At 41.4% G+C, this 20492-nt stretch overlaps 2 protein-coding genes across 2 annotated transcripts; both read left to right on the top strand.

Annotated features, from left to right (window-relative positions):
• The first annotated feature begins 10756 nt into the window (after positions 1-10756).
• On the top strand, positions 10757-17203 carry LOC127343759 (uncharacterized). The gene is made up of 4 exons (XM_051369940.2): positions 10757-11053; positions 13934-14068; positions 15202-15288; positions 16745-17203. The coding sequence occupies exons 1-4, from the start codon at positions 10925-10927 to the stop codon at positions 16898-16900; spliced, it is 507 nt and encodes a 168-aa protein (XP_051225900.1). The 5' UTR covers positions 10757-10924; the 3' UTR covers positions 16901-17203.
• Positions 17204-18473: 1270 nt separating this feature from the next.
• LOC127343760 (uncharacterized) lies at positions 18474-19614 on the top strand. The gene has a single exon (XM_051369941.2). The coding sequence runs from the start codon at positions 18579-18581 to the stop codon at positions 19350-19352; it is 774 nt and encodes a 257-aa protein (XP_051225901.1). The 5' UTR covers positions 18474-18578; the 3' UTR covers positions 19353-19614.
• The last annotated feature ends 878 nt before the right edge of the window (positions 19615-20492 follow it).

Raw genomic sequence — 20492 nt, 5'->3', positions numbered from 1 at the left:
TATGAAAATATCGGGTTACAATGGGGTGACGAAGGTTTCGACTGTGATCTCGTCGAGAGGCTAAGTGCTACGGCGACCTAGCTCTAGACTTCTGGTGGCTAAAGTTGCTAAGATTGATTGTGTCCCTCGGCAGCCTCTCTCCTGGCCTTTATATAGGAGGCCAGGTCTCAAGAGATCTGTCCGGGTACGACTAGGTTTACAAAAGACCTAGCACTAAACTTTCCTTGTTCGGCTCTTCGTCTTGTTCTTCAAGGAATCTTCTCCAGCATCGTCCTAGTGGCCCACCTTGCCATCGAGTATCTTCATGGGCCTCCAGTTGGGCCGTACAGGATAGGGCAATATCGGTTACCCGAAGGGTAATGCCCACGTCATACGGTGTGACGGTTGATGCAATGAAAGTAGCCTCTGGTAATAGTGATTAGATATGATCTCACAGTCTACGGATTAGGTCACTACGCTTTCATAAACATTGTAACGTTGAACTTATGTGACTTGATCACGTTACAATACTTATAAATTGGGTATGTCCATCATATCATACATCCAATTATATGACCCCATTGTCAAGTGTGTATCCATGACCAGAAAATCTCGATCAACGAGTAACCACAATAAGCTAGTTTGCATATTGATGCGTATAGTTGACACGTCCGTTGGGAACCCCAAGAGGAAGGTGTGATGCGCACAGCGGCAAGTTTCCCTCAGTAAGAAACCAAGGTTTAATCGAACCAGTAGGAGTCAAGAAGCACGTTGAAGGTTGATGGCGGCGGAATGTAGTGCGGCGCAACACCAGAGATTCCGGCGCCAACGTGGAACCTGCACAACACAACCAAAGTACTTTGCCCCAACGAAACAGCGAGGTTGTCAATCTCACCGGCTTGCTGTAACAAAGGATTAGATGTATAGTGTGGATGATGATTGTTTGCAGAAAACAGTAGAAACGATATTACGATGGGTGTATTTCAGTATAGAGAATTGGACCGGGGTCCACAGTTCACTAGAGGTGTCTCTCCCATAAGATAAACAGCATGTTGGGTGAACAAATTACAGTTGGGCAATTGACAAATAAAGAGGGCATGACCATGCACATACATATTATGATGAGTATAGTGAGATTTAATTGGGCATTACGACAAAGTACATAGACCGCTATCCAGCATGCATCTATGCCTAAAAAGTCCACCTTCAGGTTATCATCCGAACCCCCTCCAGTATTAAGTTGCTAACAACAGACAATTGCATTAAGTATTGCGTGTAATGTAATCAGTGACTACATCCTTGAACATAGCACCAATGTTTTATCCCTAGTGGCAACAGCATATCCATAACCTTAGAGGTTCTTGTCACCCCTCCAGATTCACGGAGACATGAACCCACTATCGAGCATAAATACTCCCTCTTGGAGTTACTAGCATCAACTTGGCCAGAGCATCTACTAATAACGGAGAGCATGCAAGATCATAAACAACACATAGACATAACTTTGATAATCAACATAACAAGTATTCTCTATTCATCGGATCCCAACAAACGCAACATATAGAATTACAGATAGATGATCTTGATCATGTTAGGCAGCTCACAAGATCCGACAATTAAGCACAATGGGGAGAAGACAACCATCTAGCTACTGCTATGGACCCATAGTCCAGGGGTAGACTACTCACACATCACTCCGGAGGCGACCATGGTGGCGTAGAGTCCTCCGGGAGATGATTCCCCTCTCCGACAGGGTGCCGGAGGCGATCTCCTGAATCCCCCGAGATGGGATTGGCGGCGGCGGCGTCTCTGGAAGGTTTTCCGTATCGTGGCTCTCGGTACTGGGGGTTTCACGACGGAGGCTTTAAGTAGGCGGAAGGGCAGGTCAGGAGGCGGCACGAGGGGCCCACACCACAGGGCCGCGCGGCCAAGGGGGGGCCGCGCCGCCCTAGGGTGTGGCCACCTCGTGGCCCCACTTCGTCTCCTCTTCGGTCTTCTGGAAGCTTCGTGGCAAAATAGGACCACAGGCGTTGATTTCGTCCAATTCCGAGAATATTTCGTTACTAGGATTTCTGAAACCAAAAAGCAATGACAAAGAATCGGCACTTCGGCATCTTGTTAATAGGTTAGTTCAGAAAATGCACGAATATGACATAAAATGTGCATAAAACATGTAGATAACATCAATAATGTGGTATGGAACATAAGAAATTATCGATACGTTGGAGACGTATCAGCATCCCCAAGCTTAGTTCTGCTCGTCCCGAGCAGGTAAAACGATAACAAAGATAATTTCTGGAGTGACATGCCATCATAAGCTTGATCATACTATTTGTAAAGCATATGTAGTGAATGCAGCGATCAAAACAATGTATATGACATGAGTAAACAAGTGAATCATAAAGCAAAGACTTTTCATGAATAGTACTTCAAGACAAGCATCAATAAGTCTTGCATAAGAGTTAACTCATAAAGCAATAATTCAAAGTAAAAGCATTGAAGCAACACAAAGGAAGATTAATTTTCAGCGGTTGCTTTCAACTTGTAACATGTATATCTCATGGATATTGTCAACATAGAGTAATATAATAAGTGCAATAAGCAAGTATGTAGGAATCAATGCACAGTTCACACAAGTGTTTGCTTCTTGAGGTGGAGAGAAATAGGTGAACTGACTCAACAATGAAAGTAAAAGAATGGTCCTCCATAGAGGAAAAGCATCGATTGCTATATTTGTGCTAGAGCTTTGATTTTGAAAACATGAAACAATTTTGTCAACGGTAGTAATAAAGCATATGTGTCATATAAATTATATCTTACAAGTTGCAAGCCTCATGCATAGTATACTAATAGTGCCCGCACCTTGTCCTAATTAGCTTGGACTACCGGATCATCACAATGCACATGTTTTAACCAAGTGTCACAAAGGGGTACCTCTATGCCGCCTGTACAAAGGTATAAGGAGAAAGCTCGCATTGGATTTCTCGCTATTGATTATTCTCAACTTAGACATCCACACCGGGACAACATAGACAACAGATAATGGACTCCTCTTTTATGCATAAGCATGTAATAACAATTAATAATTTTCTCATATGAGATTGAGGATATATGTCCAAAACTGAAACTTCCACCATGGATCATGGCTTTAGTTAGCGGCCCAATGTTCTTCTCTAACAATATGCATGCTTAACCATAAGGTGGTAGATCTCTCTTACTTCAGACAAGACGAACATGCATAGCAACTCACATGAAATTCAACAAAGAGTAGTTGATGGCGTCCCCAGTGAACATGGTTATCGCACAACAAGCAACTTAATAAGAGATAAACTGCATAAGTACATATTCAATACCACAATAGTTTTTAAGGCTATTTGTCCCATGAGCTATATATTGCAAAGGTGAATGATGGAATTTTAAAGGTAGCACTCAAGCAATTTACTTTGGAATGGCGGAGAAATACCATGTAGTAGGTAGGTATGGTGGACACAAATGGCATAGTGGTTGGCTCAAGTATTTTGGATGCATGAGAGGTAATCCCTCTCGATACAAGGCTTAGGCTAGCAAGGCTTATTTGAAACAAACACAAGGATGAACCGGTGCAGCAAAACTCACATAAAAGACATATTGAAAACATTATAAGACTCTACACCGTCTTCCTTGTTGTTCAAACTCAATACTAGAAATTATCTAGACCTTAGAGAAACCAAATATGCAAACCAAATTTTAGCATGCTCTATGTATTTCTTCATTAATGGGTGCAAAGCATATGATGCAAGAGCTTAAACATGAGCACAACAATTGCCAAGTATCACATTACCCAAGACATTTATAGCAAATTACTACATGTATCATTTTCCAATTCCAACCATATAACAATTTAACGAAGAAGAAACTTCGCCATGAATACTATGAGTAGAAACTAAGGACATACTTGTCCATATGCTACAGCGGAGCGTGTCTCTCTCCCACAAAGTGAATGCTAGGATCCATTTTATTCAAACAAAACAAAAACAAAAACAAACCGACGCTCCAAGCAAAGCACATAAGATGTGATGGAATAAAAATATAGTTTCAGGGGAGGAACCTGATAATGTTGTCGATGAAGAAGGGGATGCCTTGGGCATCCCCAAGCTTAGACGCTTGAGTCTTCTTAGAATATGCAGGGGTGAACCACTGGGGCATCCCCAAGCATAGAGCTTTCACTCTCCTTGATCATGTTGCATCATACTCCTCTCTTGATCCTTGAAAACTTCCTCCACACCAAACTTAGAACAACTCATTAGAGGGTTAGCGACAATAAAAATTAACATGTTCAGAGGTGACACAATCATTCTTAACACTTCTGGACATTGCATAAAGCTACTGGACATTAATGGATCAAAGAAATTCATCCAACATAGCAAAAGAGGCAATGCGAAATAAAAGGCAGAATCTGTCAAAACAGAACAGTTCGTATTGACGAATTTTATCGAGGCACCAGACTTGCTCAAATGAAAATGCTCAAATTGAATGAAAGTTGCGTACATATCTGAGGATCACTCACGTAAATTAGCATAATTTTCTGAGTTACCTACAGAGAAAACAGCCCAGATTCGTGACAGCAAAGAAATCTGTTTCTGCGCAGTAATCCAAATCTAGTATGAACTTTTCTATCAACGACTTTACTTGGCACAACAAAACACTAAACTAAGATAAGGAGAGGTTGCTACAGTAGTAAACAACTTCCAAGACACAAAATAAAAACAAAGTACTGTAGGTAAAAACATGGGTTGTCTCCCATAAGCGCTTTTCTTTAACGCCTTTCAGCTAGGCGCAGAAAGTGTGTATCAAGTATTATCAAGAGACGAAGTGTCAACATCATAATTTGTTCTAATAATAGAATCAAAATGTAACTTCATTCTCTTTCTAGGGAAGTGTTCCATACCTTTCTTGAGAGGAAATTGATATTTAATATTACCTTCCTTCATATCAATAGTAGCACCAACGGTTCGAAGAAAAGGTCTTCCCAATATAATGGGACAAGATGCATTGCATTCAATATCCAAGACAACAAAATCAACGGGGACAAGGTTATTGTTAACGGTAATGCGAACATTATCAACTTTCCCCAAAGGTTTCTTTGTAGAATGATCAGCAAGATTAACATCCAAATAACAATTTTTCAGCGGTGGCAAGTCAAGCATATTATAAATTTTCTTAGGCATAACAGAAATACTTGCACCAAGATCACATAAAGCATTACAATCAAAATCTTTAACCTTCATCTTAATGATGGGCTCCCAACCATCCTCTAGCTTTCTAGGAATAGAGGCTTCGCGCTCTAGTTTCTCTTCTCTAGCTTTTATGAGAGCATTTGTAATATGTTGCGTGAAAGCCAAATTTATAGCACTAGCATTAGGGCTTTTAGCAAGTTTTTGCAAGAACTTTATAACTTCAGAGATGTGGCAATCATCAAAATTCAAACCATTATAATCTAAAGCAATGGGATCATCATCCCCAATGTTGGAAAAAAATTCAGCAGCTTTATCACAGGCAGTTTCAGCAGTTTTAGTAGTTTCAGGTAGTTTCTCGCGCTTTGCATTAGAAGTGGAAACATTGCTAACGCCAATTCTTTTATTATTAATAGTAGGAGGTGCAGCAACATGTGTAGAATTAGCATTACTAGTGGTGGTAATAGTCCAAACTTTAGCTACATTCTTCTCTTTAGCTAGTTTTTCATTTTCTTCTCTATCCCACCTAGCACGCAGTTCAGCCATCAATCTTATATTCTCATTAATTCTAACTTGGATGGCATTTGCTGTAGTAACAATTTTATTTTCAATATCCCTATTAGGCATAACTTTCGATTTCAAAAGATCAACATCAATGACAAGACTATCGACTTTAGAAGCAAGTATATCAATTTTCCCAAGCTTTTCTTCAACAGATTTGTTAAAAGCAGTTTGTGTACTAATAAATTCTTTAAGCATAGCTTCAAGTCCAGGGGGTGTGTTCCTATTATTATTGTAAGAATTCCCATAAGAATTACCATAGCCGTTGCCATTATTATAAGGATATGGCCTATAGTTGTTACTAGAATTGTTCCGGTAAGCATTGTTGTTGAAATTATTATTTTTAATGAAGTTTACATCAACATGTTCTTCTTGTGCAACCAATGACGCTAACGGAACATTATTAGAATTAATATTAGGCCTACCATTCATAAGCATAGACATAATAGCATCAATCTTATCATTCAAGGAAGAGGTTTCTTCGACAGAATTTACCTTCTTACCTTGTGGAGCTCTTTCCGTGTGCCATTCAGAGTAGTTGATCATCATATTATCAAGAAGCTTTGTTGCTTCACCAAGAGTGATGGACATAAAGGTACCTCCAGCAGCTGAATCCAATAAATTCCGCGAAGAAAAATTCAGTCCTGCATAAAAGGTTTGGATGATCATCCAAGTAGTCAGTCCATGGGTTGGGCAATTTTTAACCAAAGATTTCATTCTTTCCCATGCTTGTGCAACATGCTCAGTATCTAATTGTTTAAAATTCATTATGCTACTCCTCAAAGATATAATTTTAGCAGGGGGATAATATCTACCAATAAAAGCATCCTTGCATTTAGTCCATGAATCAATACTATTCTTAGGCAGAGATAGCAACCAATCTTTAGCTCTTCCTCTTAATGAGAAAGGGAACAATTTTAATTTTATAATGTCACCATCTACATCTTTATATTTTTGCATTTCACATAGTTCAACAAAATTATTAAGATGGGCAGCAGCATAATCAGAACTAACACCAGAAAATTGCTCTCGCATAACAAGATTCAGTAAAGCAGGTTTAATTTCAAAGAATTCTGCTGTAGTAGCAGGTGGAGCAATAGGTGTGCATAAGAAATCATTATTATTTGTGGTTGTGAAGTCACACAACTTAGTATTTTCAGGAGTACCCATTTTAGCAACAGTAAATAAAGCAAACTAGATAAAGTAAATGCAAGTAACTAATTTTTTTTTGTTTTTGATATAGCAAACTAGATAGCAAATAAAGTAAAACTAGCAACTAATTTTTTTGTATTTTGATTTAGTGCAGCAAACAAAGTAGTAAATAAAACTAAGCAAGACAAAAACAAAGTAAAGAGATTGGGAAGTGGAGACTCCCCTTGCAGCGTGTCTTGATCTCCCCGGCAACGGCGCCAGAAATTTGCTTGATTCGTGTAGTTGACACGTCCGTTGGGAACCCCAAGAGGAAGGTGTGATGCGCACAGCGGCAAGTTTCCCTCAGTAAGAAACCAAGGTTTAATCGAACCAGTAGGAGTCAAGAAGCACGTTGAAGGTTGATGGCGGCGGAATGTAGTGCGGCGCAACACCAGAGATTCCGGCGCCAACGTGGAACCTGCACAACACAACCAAAGTACTTTGCCCCAACGAAACAGCGAGGTTGTCAATCTCACCGGCTTGCTGTAACAAAGGATTAGATGTATAGTGTGGATGATGATTGTTTGCAGAAAACAGTAGAACAAAGATTGGTGGGAGATTGTATTTCAAGATAGAGAATTGGACCGGGGTCCACAGTTCACAAGAGGTGTCTCTCCCATAAGATAAACAAGATGTTGGGTGAACAAATTACAGTTGGGCAATTGACAAATAAAGAGGGCATGACCATGCACATACATATTATGATGAGTATAGTGAGATTTAATTGGGCATTACGACAAAGTACATAGACCGCTATCCAGCATGTATCTATGCCTAAAAAGTCCACCTTCAGGTTATCATCCGAACCCCCTCCAGTATTAAGTTGCTAACAACAGACAATTGCATTAAGTATTGCGCGTAATGTAATCAGTGACTACATCCTTGAACATAGCACCAATGTTTTATCCCTAGTGGCAACAGCACATCCATAACCTTAGAGGTTCTTGTCACCCCTCCAGATTCACGGAGACATGAACCCACTATCGAGCATAAATACTCCCTCTTGGAGTTACTAGCATCAACTTGGCCAGAGCATCTACTAATAACGGAGAGCATGCAAGATCATAAACAACACATAGACATAACTTTGATAATCAACATAACAAGTATTCTCTATTCATCAGATCCCAACAAACACAACATATAGAATTACAGATAGATGATCTTGATCATGTTAGGCAGCTCACAAGATCCGACAATTAAGCACAATGGGGAGAAGACAACCATCTAGCTACTGCTATGGACCCATAGTCCAGGGGTAGACTACTCACACATCACTCCGGAGGCGACCATGGTGGCGTAGAGTCCTCCGGGAGATGATTCCCCTCTCCGGCAGGGTGCCGGAGGCGATCTCCTGAATCCCCCGAGATGGGATTGGCGGCGGCGGCGTCTCTGGAAGGTTTTCCGTATCGTGGCTCTCGGTACTGGGGGTTTCGCGACGGAGGCTTTAAGTAGGCGGAAGGGCAGGTCAGGAAGCGGCACGAGGGGCCCATACCACAGGGCCACGCGGCCAAGGGGGGGCGCGCCGCCCTAGGGTGTGGCCACCTCGTGGCCCCACTTCGTCTCCTCTTCGGTCTTCTGGAAGCTTCGTGGCAAAATAGGACCCTGGGCGTTGATTTCGTCCAATTCCGAGAATATTTCGTTACTAGGATTTCTGAAACCAAAAACAGCAGAAACAAGAATCGGCACTTCGGCATCTTGTTAATAGGTTAGTTCCAGAAAATGCACGAATATGACATAAAGTGTGCATAAAACATGTAGATAACATCAATAATGTGGCATGGAACATAAGAAATTATCGATACGTTGGAGACGTATCACATATGCATACTTACTAGGGACTTTGTTTTATTTACAATACCACACTTGTATCAATGTTTCCGATTAATATAGTTATATCATGGCACAAAACTATTATGAACATTTAATATATAAATAATAAATACTCCTTAATAGTATATGAACCTTAGGATTAAAGAAAAACTATAGTTAGTCATTCTAAGCACCGTATAGACAACACTGACCACAAATCGTATAGTGGGATGGGTAAGTCAGTTGGACATTCTTCCTTATGGATATCCTCGGATACTTATTTGGGCTGGTCGCATGGAGGAATTTAGCGGGTGGGAGCCCGAAACGCCTCCTTCCGTGATGTGGCATGACAACAACTATATCGTTGAAGAGAGGGTAACTAATATAAGTGTAGGTCTCGTCACCAAAACTCATTACACTAGGTGGATTGTAGGGTCTTAGAGAGCCAGTGATTGGCTAGTCTTTAGACCGGGATTCGGACCAAGAAAGTCTAAATTGGAATATGTTTGCAATCATTTCTCGCTTGTGTAACAAGGCTAAAGACGTTTGTGGGAAAAGTAGCACACCTCTCGAGAGTGTATAAAACGTGCCATGGTACTCCCTGTTTTGGAAAATAAATCGATTCCGATGAAAAAGGAACTCCATGAAGTTTTCACAATCCGTGAAGGATGACATACATAGTTTTCATAATCTAAAATTTTCCTTTTCTAAAACCCCATTTTTGAAAACCTGCATATGCCTAGGATCCCCTGATGCATGGCTCTAGAAATCAGACACCCACATAGTTGAGATTATTTAGTACGCCTGTACTCAATCTATCTTCTTATCCCTTTCTAGACACTAGAAGAGACAAAGACATCCACCGTCCAAACCCAATAGGACGATGAGGAGGACCACTACGAGGAACGAAAGTTAGGCACCAAGAGCGAAGTAGTCACAACTGAAATTATAATTAGTGGAAACTACGATGAAGAATAGGAGGGGACCAATCCCCAAACCCTAGAACATATCCGGAGAGTATTGCTTAGCAATGATCACCAACCAAGTAGTACTCGAAATAGGTCTCGTCATGAAGTAGTCGATGAGTTGCTTCTTCTGGATCTTGGTTTGAACATGAACTTACATGTTAAGTTAATTGTGCCATGGAGATTCCGAATATCTTATGTAAAGGATCTTTTGAGATGAAATAATATAGCTAGACACCTTTGGATCTGCGATGTTTCTGTTGTACCACTTCGTTGGGTGTAATTTTCGTGGAACGGTGTTCCATAAGTGTTATGCCAACAACCTGTGCAATACAACATGCAATGATGTGTTGAGCCACTACAAAATCATAGACTACATTGAAGGAAGATTCGATGATCAATGAAAGGACATGTGAGAGATGATGTGGGTGGGATGGAAGGGTAGATGATTTGGAGGCGGGTGGGAGGAGAGAAAAATAAATGATTCCGGACCATGTGCATGGTAATGTATTTAACCTTTAAACTAAGTTTGTGATGTTAGTAGCGGATTAAATAATAGAGATAAAGTCTCCTTTGGCACCCTTCATTTTATTTTATTTGGAAGAAATAAAATAAAATTGCATTAATAATATTTTATTTAGCAAATCCACAATAATGATAGGGTACCGAAAGAAATTAAGTTTAGACCTAGGATATATTCATGAAATACTCTGTTGATTCTATGACACCTAAACAAATTGATTCTTAAAATCAAAAATAATTCCAGACCCAAAGGAATATGGCCAAACGAGCTGTATACATTTCCGAGAAGAAAAGCACCAATGGCTACAAGAGAGTTTAGGGAGAATTTTATAATTTGCCACACTTTTCTTTGCACTTCTATCATTTGCCATTTTGTGTCTTACTGACATGTGGTGGTCATGTGGCAAATAATAGACACTTCGAAGAAAAGTGTGGTAAATCATAAAATATTCCGAGAGTTTTGGGAGCTAGATGAAATTTCGTTAAACTCACGGTAGCTTATAGTAAAGAAACGACTCCAGAAGTGAGACTCCTGGTAGGAATTCCCAAATCGGGCTCCCGATCTCAACGCCGGGCATCTGGCGATCAAGTCCTCGAGGTACCCAAGTCGTCCGCCGCCGCACCTCCCCGCTACAGATCGTTTGGCTCTAATTCGGAGGCGGGAAATCGTCGTCGGAGAAGATGATACTTCCACTGGCGAAGCTCGGGACGCTGACGCTGAAGATGATGGCAAAGCCTGTCGCGATTAGGCTCAAGACAGAGGCCAGCCGCCACCCTAAGTTCCGTCAGTTCATCATCAACCTCGCCCAGGTGCCGTGCTGGTCATTTCCCCTTTCTCGCTGCCCCCTATAATGTCTCTGTTCATCTCACCGAGTCACCGAAAATCATATTGTGTTGGGTTTAGCTGGGCTGTGCAGTCCTTTAATTATCCATTCATTCATTAAATGGCCTATGATTTAGGGTTCATTCTAGAATAAAAAGGTTTATCCGCTGAATGCCTCCTGACACTGTTTTTTCTTTGGAGTTGAATCTGTGGCGTTAATTCAGTTCATCTTGGCTGACTTGTATTTGGCTCGTTTTCTTGTCTTAGGCTCTCTTTTTTTGCACCGCAATTGTCTTAGCCTCCTGGTTTGGATATGTCATATGTGAAATACACTTGTTCTCTACGGTGATAGCTTACTGATGAAGGACATGGCCATTTTATCAGTTCGGGTGTTCTTAATTCAAAACGCACACCTGGATAACACTATATAAGATTTCCATCTGCGTATAAAAAAGTTGGGACATGAAACTAGCACCAATAGTTAATGACCTAAACCATGTGCATCAGCTGCTCATCGTTATTTTCCAATCTCACAATAATCCGACACGCCATCGTGTGCCAGTTCGCTCCAGGTTCTTTGCCATGTAAACAAATTAGAAAATTTATTCTCAAATTTTGCATGAGAATTGACCAGTATGCACTTTTTATAGTCTACGGTGGTTCACGGGGTGATTTTCTTTTAATAACTGCCTGATTTTTTTTTTACCGTGTTGTGTGTAACTCCACACCTATTATATGCATTCATGTAGGTCATATCATGATTCATGAGTAGAATCAGTGTTGTTATTGAGCAAAGAGTATACTTTTAAACGATGTGTTCTATCTGATCAAATGAATAATGCTTGTGTTTTTGTCTGCCCTTTTGATTATAGTAAAGGCATTGGGTCACTTTACAATTACCCATTACATAGGTATATTCGCAGGTTGGGTGATCTAAAATAGAATACAAACTAGGTGTTAGAAGGCAGAATGTTTCTATGTTGATTGAGAACCAACCGCTGGCTTGGTGGCTAGAGCTCAGGGTATTGAGCCCACCCACCCGGGTTCGAGTCGCAGGTGAAGGGCTCGGACTAAAAGGGGTGATATCCGCGTGAGAAGATCGCTGGAGAGGTCCCCATCTATCTAACAACGTATAGCCAAAGGAGGGATCATTGCCTCGTTGGTCAACGTTTTTATGTTGATCCACTGCTTGTTTCATAGGCTCAGGAAGCCAGTGAACCGAACCAGACGCAGTTAGAGGAGAAAACTGCATTCCATTCACCATAACCTTCAATGTTTGAACACTTGAGATGGAAGGTGCATTACTGTGCACTGGTGAACTATATAATGCACACACATAATCAATGTATAAGATATGAAATTTATGAATAGAAAACTAACTGGATTCAGTACTTCTATATGCTGATGGGCAATTTATTTGGATGTCCTGTAAGTATGCTTTTCTTTAGCAAATTCATATTTATGTATTGGTAGTTGGTACGTGAAAGCTGCTTGTATTCACATTACCAATAGTCCATATTTCAGTTCGTAGTTGGTAATAAACTTCATTTACAAAAAAAAAAAAAGTCTCCCTGGAGTTTCTATACATATATCTCCGTGTCCATATTCACCGGCAGGTAAAGAATTATGGATAATATGCTTCTACCCTTGGTTGGCTATCCCACCCTTTCATCCACCATTGGTCTATACTATGAGATTAATATTTGTTGGATGCATGTACTATTTGTTGGTAAATTAAATGAGGTATAATTGTAAATTGATAATCTAATCGGCAATACTTTTGGCATTAGGGCTGACATAGTATACTGAATCCCCTGCTCACAAGAGTTTTGGCAGGCCATCTCCCATAATGGCTATTTCAGCTTCGGTGCTTGTGTCAGATATGAATAGGTTAGTTTGATAGGGACCAATATAGATTGCAGTTTCCAGCAACCTAAATAAGCTAGGTATTACGTAAGCATTCTCTCCTGTTCCAGAATTGTCACAATTAGATCATTTTGATTATTATGTAACTAACTGTAGAAGAAGACTTATTATTTAACTAGGTCTATGTGCAGATAGTAGATTGTCCTACTTGCGCATCTTCACAAATTCTAAACAAATCAAAGATGTGCATCAGAACTCAAGCACTTACCTACCCTTCATGTAGATTTTATTTTTCTTTATTATATTACTTTGGGTGCTAAGCACACGGTTAGTTTTGTAGTGAACTGTTTTTCCATGCATGTAGTCACATGACATCGAGCATTCGAGCTGGCCGGTGCTAATTATATATTGCCCTTCCTTTCTCCTGGCACCAAAGCAAAGAATCATCATAGATTGTAGAACATGGCCTGCCATTCTTCCCTCATGTAAGAAAACTCACATGTCCGCCATTCAATAGTAACCAGACTGCCAACTGTGTCAATCTGACATGTGAAACTGTATTATCGTGTTGATTACCAACAACCCTCATGAACCAAAAAAAAAAACAAAAATCTTGATACCAAAGTTCCTCTTCAGTGTTTGGGTCAGCTGACTTGGTAAAATAATGTGTCATGTATCGTAGAAGACACATACATGGGCTTAATAATAGATTAATATGGATTTTTTTATTCTCCACCTCTTTTGGTGACAAAAGCAGCGCCTTACCCATTTTGATTTGCCTTAACCTTGATCAGTGTTTTTGATATCATATGCTTATCTTGCTTTAATATTTTGTGTGTGCATCCTGTGAACCTATGGTAGATTCCAAATTAATATTAAAAATCTTGGTTTAGGAACAGATTCTCTTCGCCTCAAAATATCATGTCAATCTATTTTTTTCTGATACTTATTTGTTTCACTGTCTTAAGTGACCTTTTCAGCTAATGTACATTTTTTTGTAGGCAAACCATCGCATTTCGACAAACATCCAAAGAAGAATATATGGGCATTCAACTCAAGTTGAAATTCGGCCGTTGAATGAAGAGAAAGCTGTTCAAAATGCTGCCGATCTTATCGGGGAGCTATTTGTATTCTCGGTATTTACTAAAGTCATAAATGAATATACTTTATGAAACTTACTGTATTACTGTACTTACGTGTTTTCTCTGTATAGCATACTGTTTCAACTTACGAATTTTTATAAAATTCTTCCTGAATTTCTAGTAACTATTCTCTTAGTGCAAGAGTTTTCATGTGAACACGTGTTTTCCCGTAGTATCAGAAACCGGTAAAATATATGTCAAATAGCATGGTACCAAAAATTATTTTATTTTGTTTAAAATGTATTAGCTCATTTTGCATAAACTAGTTGAATGCACAATGCATATCTTGTGGATGATAAAAATATCATATATGCAAGTGTTTATAGCCACTAAGTAGGTTGATTGACATCTCAAGTAAATGTGACAATCTTGGGTCTATAGGACAAAGCGTACACAATGCGTAGAGAAAATTGTAAACATTATTGATATGTCTCAAGTTGGGCCGGTCCAACCCCATGTTCATAAGTCCACATTGTTGATTTGGCATCCATGTCTATGGCTTCCGAAAGATAGTCATCAACCAATACATTTGCTAGTTCAATATTCATATCTTTCCTCACATAAACTCTGACTAGGGACTACTTTAGAATAACCGTACATGTGTAGAATTTCATAAACAAGTCATTTACTTGCCAAAAAATACAAAGGCACTAATCAAGGAACATTCAATCCAATACATCATGGATACAAGGAAATGTAATCATCTTTATGATTGCTTTTAAGTCATATTTCCAACGTTTGATTCTTGCAGAATGTACTTCTGTATGTTGCATAAATACTTCAGTAAATGTTTGTGTCCGCATCTCTTAACTGAATTACCAAAAACTTGGAATCGTACACTTATTATGCTTGAGGAAATTTGTACTATACATTTTATTTGTGTTAAAGGCATTATATGAACACAGCTAACAAAAAATTGTGATAATTGTTTCTCCGATACAACTACATATTGTCTGATATACCACCTGTACATGTTATACAGAAGCCAAACTGATATATACCCGATAGTCTGGTACCCACTATTTCAAACCTTGATCATTGCTTTATCTTTGCGCATCTACTCTTACATGGTTTGGTGATTATCTTTGGTGGCCATTCACTATAGTTTGGTAAATGTTGTATAGTAGGTTGCTGGGGCTGTTGTGGTCTTTGAGGTGCAAAGAAGTGCCAGGTCAGAGAATCGAAAAGAGGAGGCTCGTAAAAAGGAAGTTGAGGTAATAACTCGTTTATGCCACTAGTATTAAATATTGTAATGTATTTTGAAAGGATTTTTAATGTCTGATATTGACATATTTCAGCAAACTGGGTCTGTTCACCTGTAGATGAGTAATTTCGAAAATGAATATCCCAAGAAAATCACTTTACCCTTTATCGAAACATGGATTAACTCAGAGAACTGCTAATTTTCTAATGCAGCATTCCAGAAAAATGAGTCAACCAAATGAAATTCAAGCAATCAGTCTGTCCAAAGCTCCTTCATCCATGTGTGCAAAGTGTAGAGTAGGATATTTGGTACAAAATAATCCACTTTGACGGTTTAACCAGATATGCGTGATTAAGAACATAATAAAACCGACCATCAGATTTGCAGCAATGCAGATGGTTGCTGAAAATTTTGTTTAATTACTAGCTCTGTTTTCTTTACAAAGAATTCTTCAGGGTTATTTGCCAGCTACACCAATCATATATCGTCAGGTGTTTCGCTGTCAAATCTTGAAACCTGTGGAGACTAGATCAAACAGGATAGCAATACTAAGTTAAGTAATCTGCCACAAACTGCTCAGATGATAAAGTTTTGTAATGTCAAACAAGCAATATGCACGTGCCTTTAATCCACAAAGTTTTTTTTCCCAGCCTGTAACTACCACACATGTGGCTTGTTGTACTACTACTCGTACAGGTAAAAATCTGGCAGACACAGGAATCTGCCTTGCATCGAAATATGGTTAAAATCAAAGCCAACTGGACTGGGGAATTCTTAGCTGAACTACCAAGTTGATCTTGAGCTTAGCATATATATTTATTGATTTCTTAATCCACCTTAGAAGGTCCAGGTTTAACATAGCTTAGTATGTATGGTGAGCCTACATGTGCAATGTGGAACTAAACTTCCTACAAGTTTTCAAAAAAGAAAGTGAAGTTGCATGGCTCCATATTCTGATATTTCGTACTTTCTACTGATTTTGATCCAACACAGGGCATCTCTCCATGTCCTTCTGACAAGCACAATTTTTGCATGAGTATAAAATGTGCTATTTCGCAATGCATAAGTAATCTAGAAAATTAAGTCCTGGATATAACCCTGTCAAAAAGGTTTGGGTCCATTCACGGGGAAGGGTGTTTTCTACATGTTGATAACTTAATATATTGTGTATTGAACAAAATGCTTGTGAGCTGTGATAATCCACCTAGTGTCAACACTGCCTATGATCTGTAGTGACTGAAGAAAGCTTCTGACGTATGATGTTATAACTGTATACCATATGGTTCTCCATGGGCACTTGTCGACGTCTTTCTAAATTGCGTTTCCAACTCCATTATGCTTAAGAAAATTGTAATGCAATGGTCTTTTTCTTAGGCTCAGATAGGATTTTTTGAATTTGCATAGGCTAGTTAGTATCAGTATCTTCTACAGTTGCATGAAGATTCATAAGTGCTTTTAACTTGAAGGAACTGAAACAAAAGGAGGATCAACTGGCTCTAGAAATCGACACTTTGAAGCTTAGGCTGAGCCATCTAGAGCGCCTCGCCAACTCGCAGGGCCTCTCCGGAGTTCTTTTCAGGCGTGGCAATGGCAGCGTGGCAGACCAAAACAAGGCGTCATGACCATTTTGACTAATTGAAAACAATGATCTCACGTTACGGGCAGAATTCTAAATTCTAAACACAAGGTGTAACAATTGTCCGGTGTTGTTTGTAATATTCAGATGCGCGTGCCTAGAAGCGCCTGTTGTTATTCCCCGCTGATCAATAGGCGGAGGGCCCGTGCATATAGGCAGCAATGTTGTATGCCAGGCTACTTTTTACTCACTAGCAAGCATCGCCTGTTGTATGTCAGCGAGCTGCTATCCAATTGTGCTTTCCTTGATTGCGATGAATAAATTGCTAGTGAACTTTTCAAGAGTTGCACTTGAAGACCACAAACTTCGTGTCTAGTATACTGTAACTGAAGTATAAAATGGTATGTGACGATGTTATGATGAAATAAGATGGCTCGGAGGGCATCTCCACTGGCGCCCCAGCAGGTGTGGCCCAGCATTGTGTCCGGCACTTCTACACTGGTAAGTGGCAACGATAGACGGGCCACCCTTGGCAGCGACGCAGCGGCTGTTCAATGACTGAGGAGAGGCCGGTCAGGTTCTTTAGTGGCGGCGGTGGAGTTTCCCCAGGCAGTGTCTCGCCGGAGTTACAGTCAGCATACTTCACCACTAATTTCTTCTGCATTACTGCATACTTCACCAAGTTAGAGTCTCCAATCCAGTTTCTATGCAGCGCGCTAGGTGAGGTCGACCTCGGATTGCTGGCCATCTAGAACTCATGGCCTGCTTTTTAATCACATCAGACATCACGTGTGGAGTATCAACTGAAGGCTGCATGTATCATTGATTGACCGGCAATAATGCTAGAGTTACGGGAATTCTGCTACGGGAAATATTTACGGGATGAGGTGGAGCTATTCTGTTGGTGCAATTTTTTCTCCTCCCGTGATTCTAGGAACTGAATTCTCCCCATGATCTCCACGTCTGCCCGTAACTTAGATCCCGTAGAAAACAGCCCGTAAGTGTAGCATTGTTGATTAACCGGCAGCAAGCCATGGCCTAGTCCACCTTGGGTGCTATGAGTCACAGAACGGCAAACACGTTACACGTACGTATGTGCCGCGGCCCGCCCAACACGACTTGCGCAAAATCCACCGCCACCAAGCCAACTACCACACAATCTAGCGACTGACAGTGGTAGTGAACTCGGTCGAAAACAAGCCAACTCCCAGAGCTGCTTTTGCTGCTCCATAGACAGTTCCTTCCATCAGTTCTTTAGTGGCGGCGGTGGAGGTTCCCCATGCAGTGTCTCGCCGGAGTTACAGTCAGCATACTTCACCACTAATTTCTTCATTATCCCATAAGGCTGCATACTTCACCAAGTTAGAGTCTCCAATCCAGTTTCTATGCAGCGCGCTAGGTGAGGTCGACCTCGGATTGCTGGCCGAGTGGCCGGCCTGCTTTTTCATCACGTGTGGAGTTAACTTGTATCAACTGAAGGCTGCATAACCGGCAGCAAGCCATGGCCAAGTCCACCTTGGGTGCTATGAGCCACAGAACGGCAAACACGTACGTATGTGCCGCGGCCCGCCCAACACGACTTGCGCAAAATCCACCGTGCTATAACAAGACCACGCAATCTAGCGACTGACAGTGGTACTGAACTCGGTCGAAAACAAGCCAACTCCCAGAGCTGCTTCTGCTGTTCCATAGACAGTTCCTTGCATAAAAGTTCCACTCACGCCATGGCGACCGTCGGGCCGTACAACGCCGCCACACCTGACGCTGACGAGAAGAAGGAGCCGACGAGGCCGCTCGCCCACCCGTCCCCGTCCCCGTCCGTTCACCCGGCGACCGACGACGACGGAGACGTCGAGGTTCAGGAGGAGGCGTCCACCGCCAAACGAGGGCGCTCGACCGCGCAGTACCTCGGCAAGCGCCGGCGCGCGCTCTGCTGGTGCGGATGCTGCGTGACTTCCGTGGCCGTCGTCGGGATCGTCGTCCTGGTGCTCGCGCTCACCGTGTTCAAGGTGAAGGACCCGGTGTTCAGCATGAACCGCGTGACGCTGGAGGACGTGGACGGCGACTTGCTGGGCGCGGACGGGACGCGGCCGGTGTCCGTGAACGCCACGCTGAGCGCGGACGTGTCCATCAAGAACCCGAACGTGGCCTCGTTCCGCTACGGCCGGAGCGAGACGGACTTCTACTACGGCGGGGAGACGGTGGGCGTGGCGTACGCGCCCGCCGGCGAGGTGGGCGCCGGCCGGACCGCGCGGATGAACGTGACGCTGGACGCGCTCGCCGACCGGATCTCCCCCCACGTCAGCTTCATGGACCTCGTGTTCGGCCGGGAGTACGACCTCACGAGCTACACGGAGATCAGCGGGAGGGTGAGCGTGCTGGGCATCTACAAGAGGGACCTCCACATCAAGGTGAACTGCTCCATCACCTTGGAGGTCAGCGGCGCCTTTAGCTCGGTGGAGAGCAAGACGATGGACTGTCTTGCAGACGTCAAGTGAGCACTAGCGTGTCTTTTTTTCGAAGAGGACAGGGCCATCTCATGGCTCATGGGTTCATAGTATTTTTTTGCTCTCCGGATCGTCCTAGCTCCATTTCGTTTGGTTTCACGCTTTTCGAATATAGAACCTCCATTTTTATGGCCGAGTTAAGTATCGTTGCGTAATTATTACTGTTTTCAGGTGGTTGCCATGCCATTGTATCACTGCGCTCAACTTTATGAAGGGCTACAAATTAAGGCCAAAGCTTAGCAGCTTTTTTGTATTGCTTAGGCCGGTTTTGATCTGCTCTGACAGGACAAGAGCAGACCTACCAACTCGTATTTTCTAGACAGCGTGGTAGGCTAACAACCATGTTCGGCATAGCCCTTTTCACTCACGTCATTATATATTTACAATTTGAAGTTGTCTATTGCCAAGCTACCTGAAAAAAATCCTCCACAAAAGAAATGCCTGGAAAACCTATTATGTTCTCAAAAGATCATGTTGCACTGACCTTTTAAAAATAAAATCCACAACTGCAGAATCGAAGTCCAAAATCTCTCACACAGAAATAAGAATTTGCAAATTGACTAAGAAATGGACACTCCATTTCTGTTTGTTAACGGCCTAATCAGCGATCGACATCTCTCAAGCACAGAAACCTTCTTGATATCGGTCGCCACAATTTTTGAGAAATCCTAATCTTGCTCCATACTGCTAGCGTCAGAAAAACGTGATAAACCACGCGGAAGGACTGGTGAGCTATCGCAAGATACAACAAAAATGTGACGAGTTGCATATTCAGAGAGGTCTGGACAATGGGGATGGACGGGGGTACGTTGGTCAGAGTCATGGACCATTTTATGAGCCGCATTCCTGTTGGGCTGGGGCCCGAATAGTGCAAAATAATTTCAGGAGGGCTGGCCATAAGATGTCAATTATTTAGATAGCGAAATGTAAGGTTTCAAGTGGAATCCCCTAGCAAAATGTTGTTCTCTGACGTATTGTAAGTGCAGTTACCAACATTCGTATTTCTCATTTGTTACTTCAATTCTATTACATTTGTAGGTGTTTTATCTTTATGAGAGCTATTTATTACTTCAATTCTGTTACATTTGTAGGCACTTTATCTTTACCAGAGACATTTTCACCTATATTTGC

This window comes from Lolium perenne, chromosome 3 (genome assembly GCF_019359855.2).
Source record: "Lolium perenne isolate Kyuss_39 chromosome 3, Kyuss_2.0, whole genome shotgun sequence".
NCBI lineage: Eukaryota > Viridiplantae > Streptophyta > Magnoliopsida > Poales > Poaceae > Lolium > Lolium perenne.
Note: the sequence above shows the minus strand (reverse complement) of the source record. Positions and strands in the feature narration are given on the sequence as shown.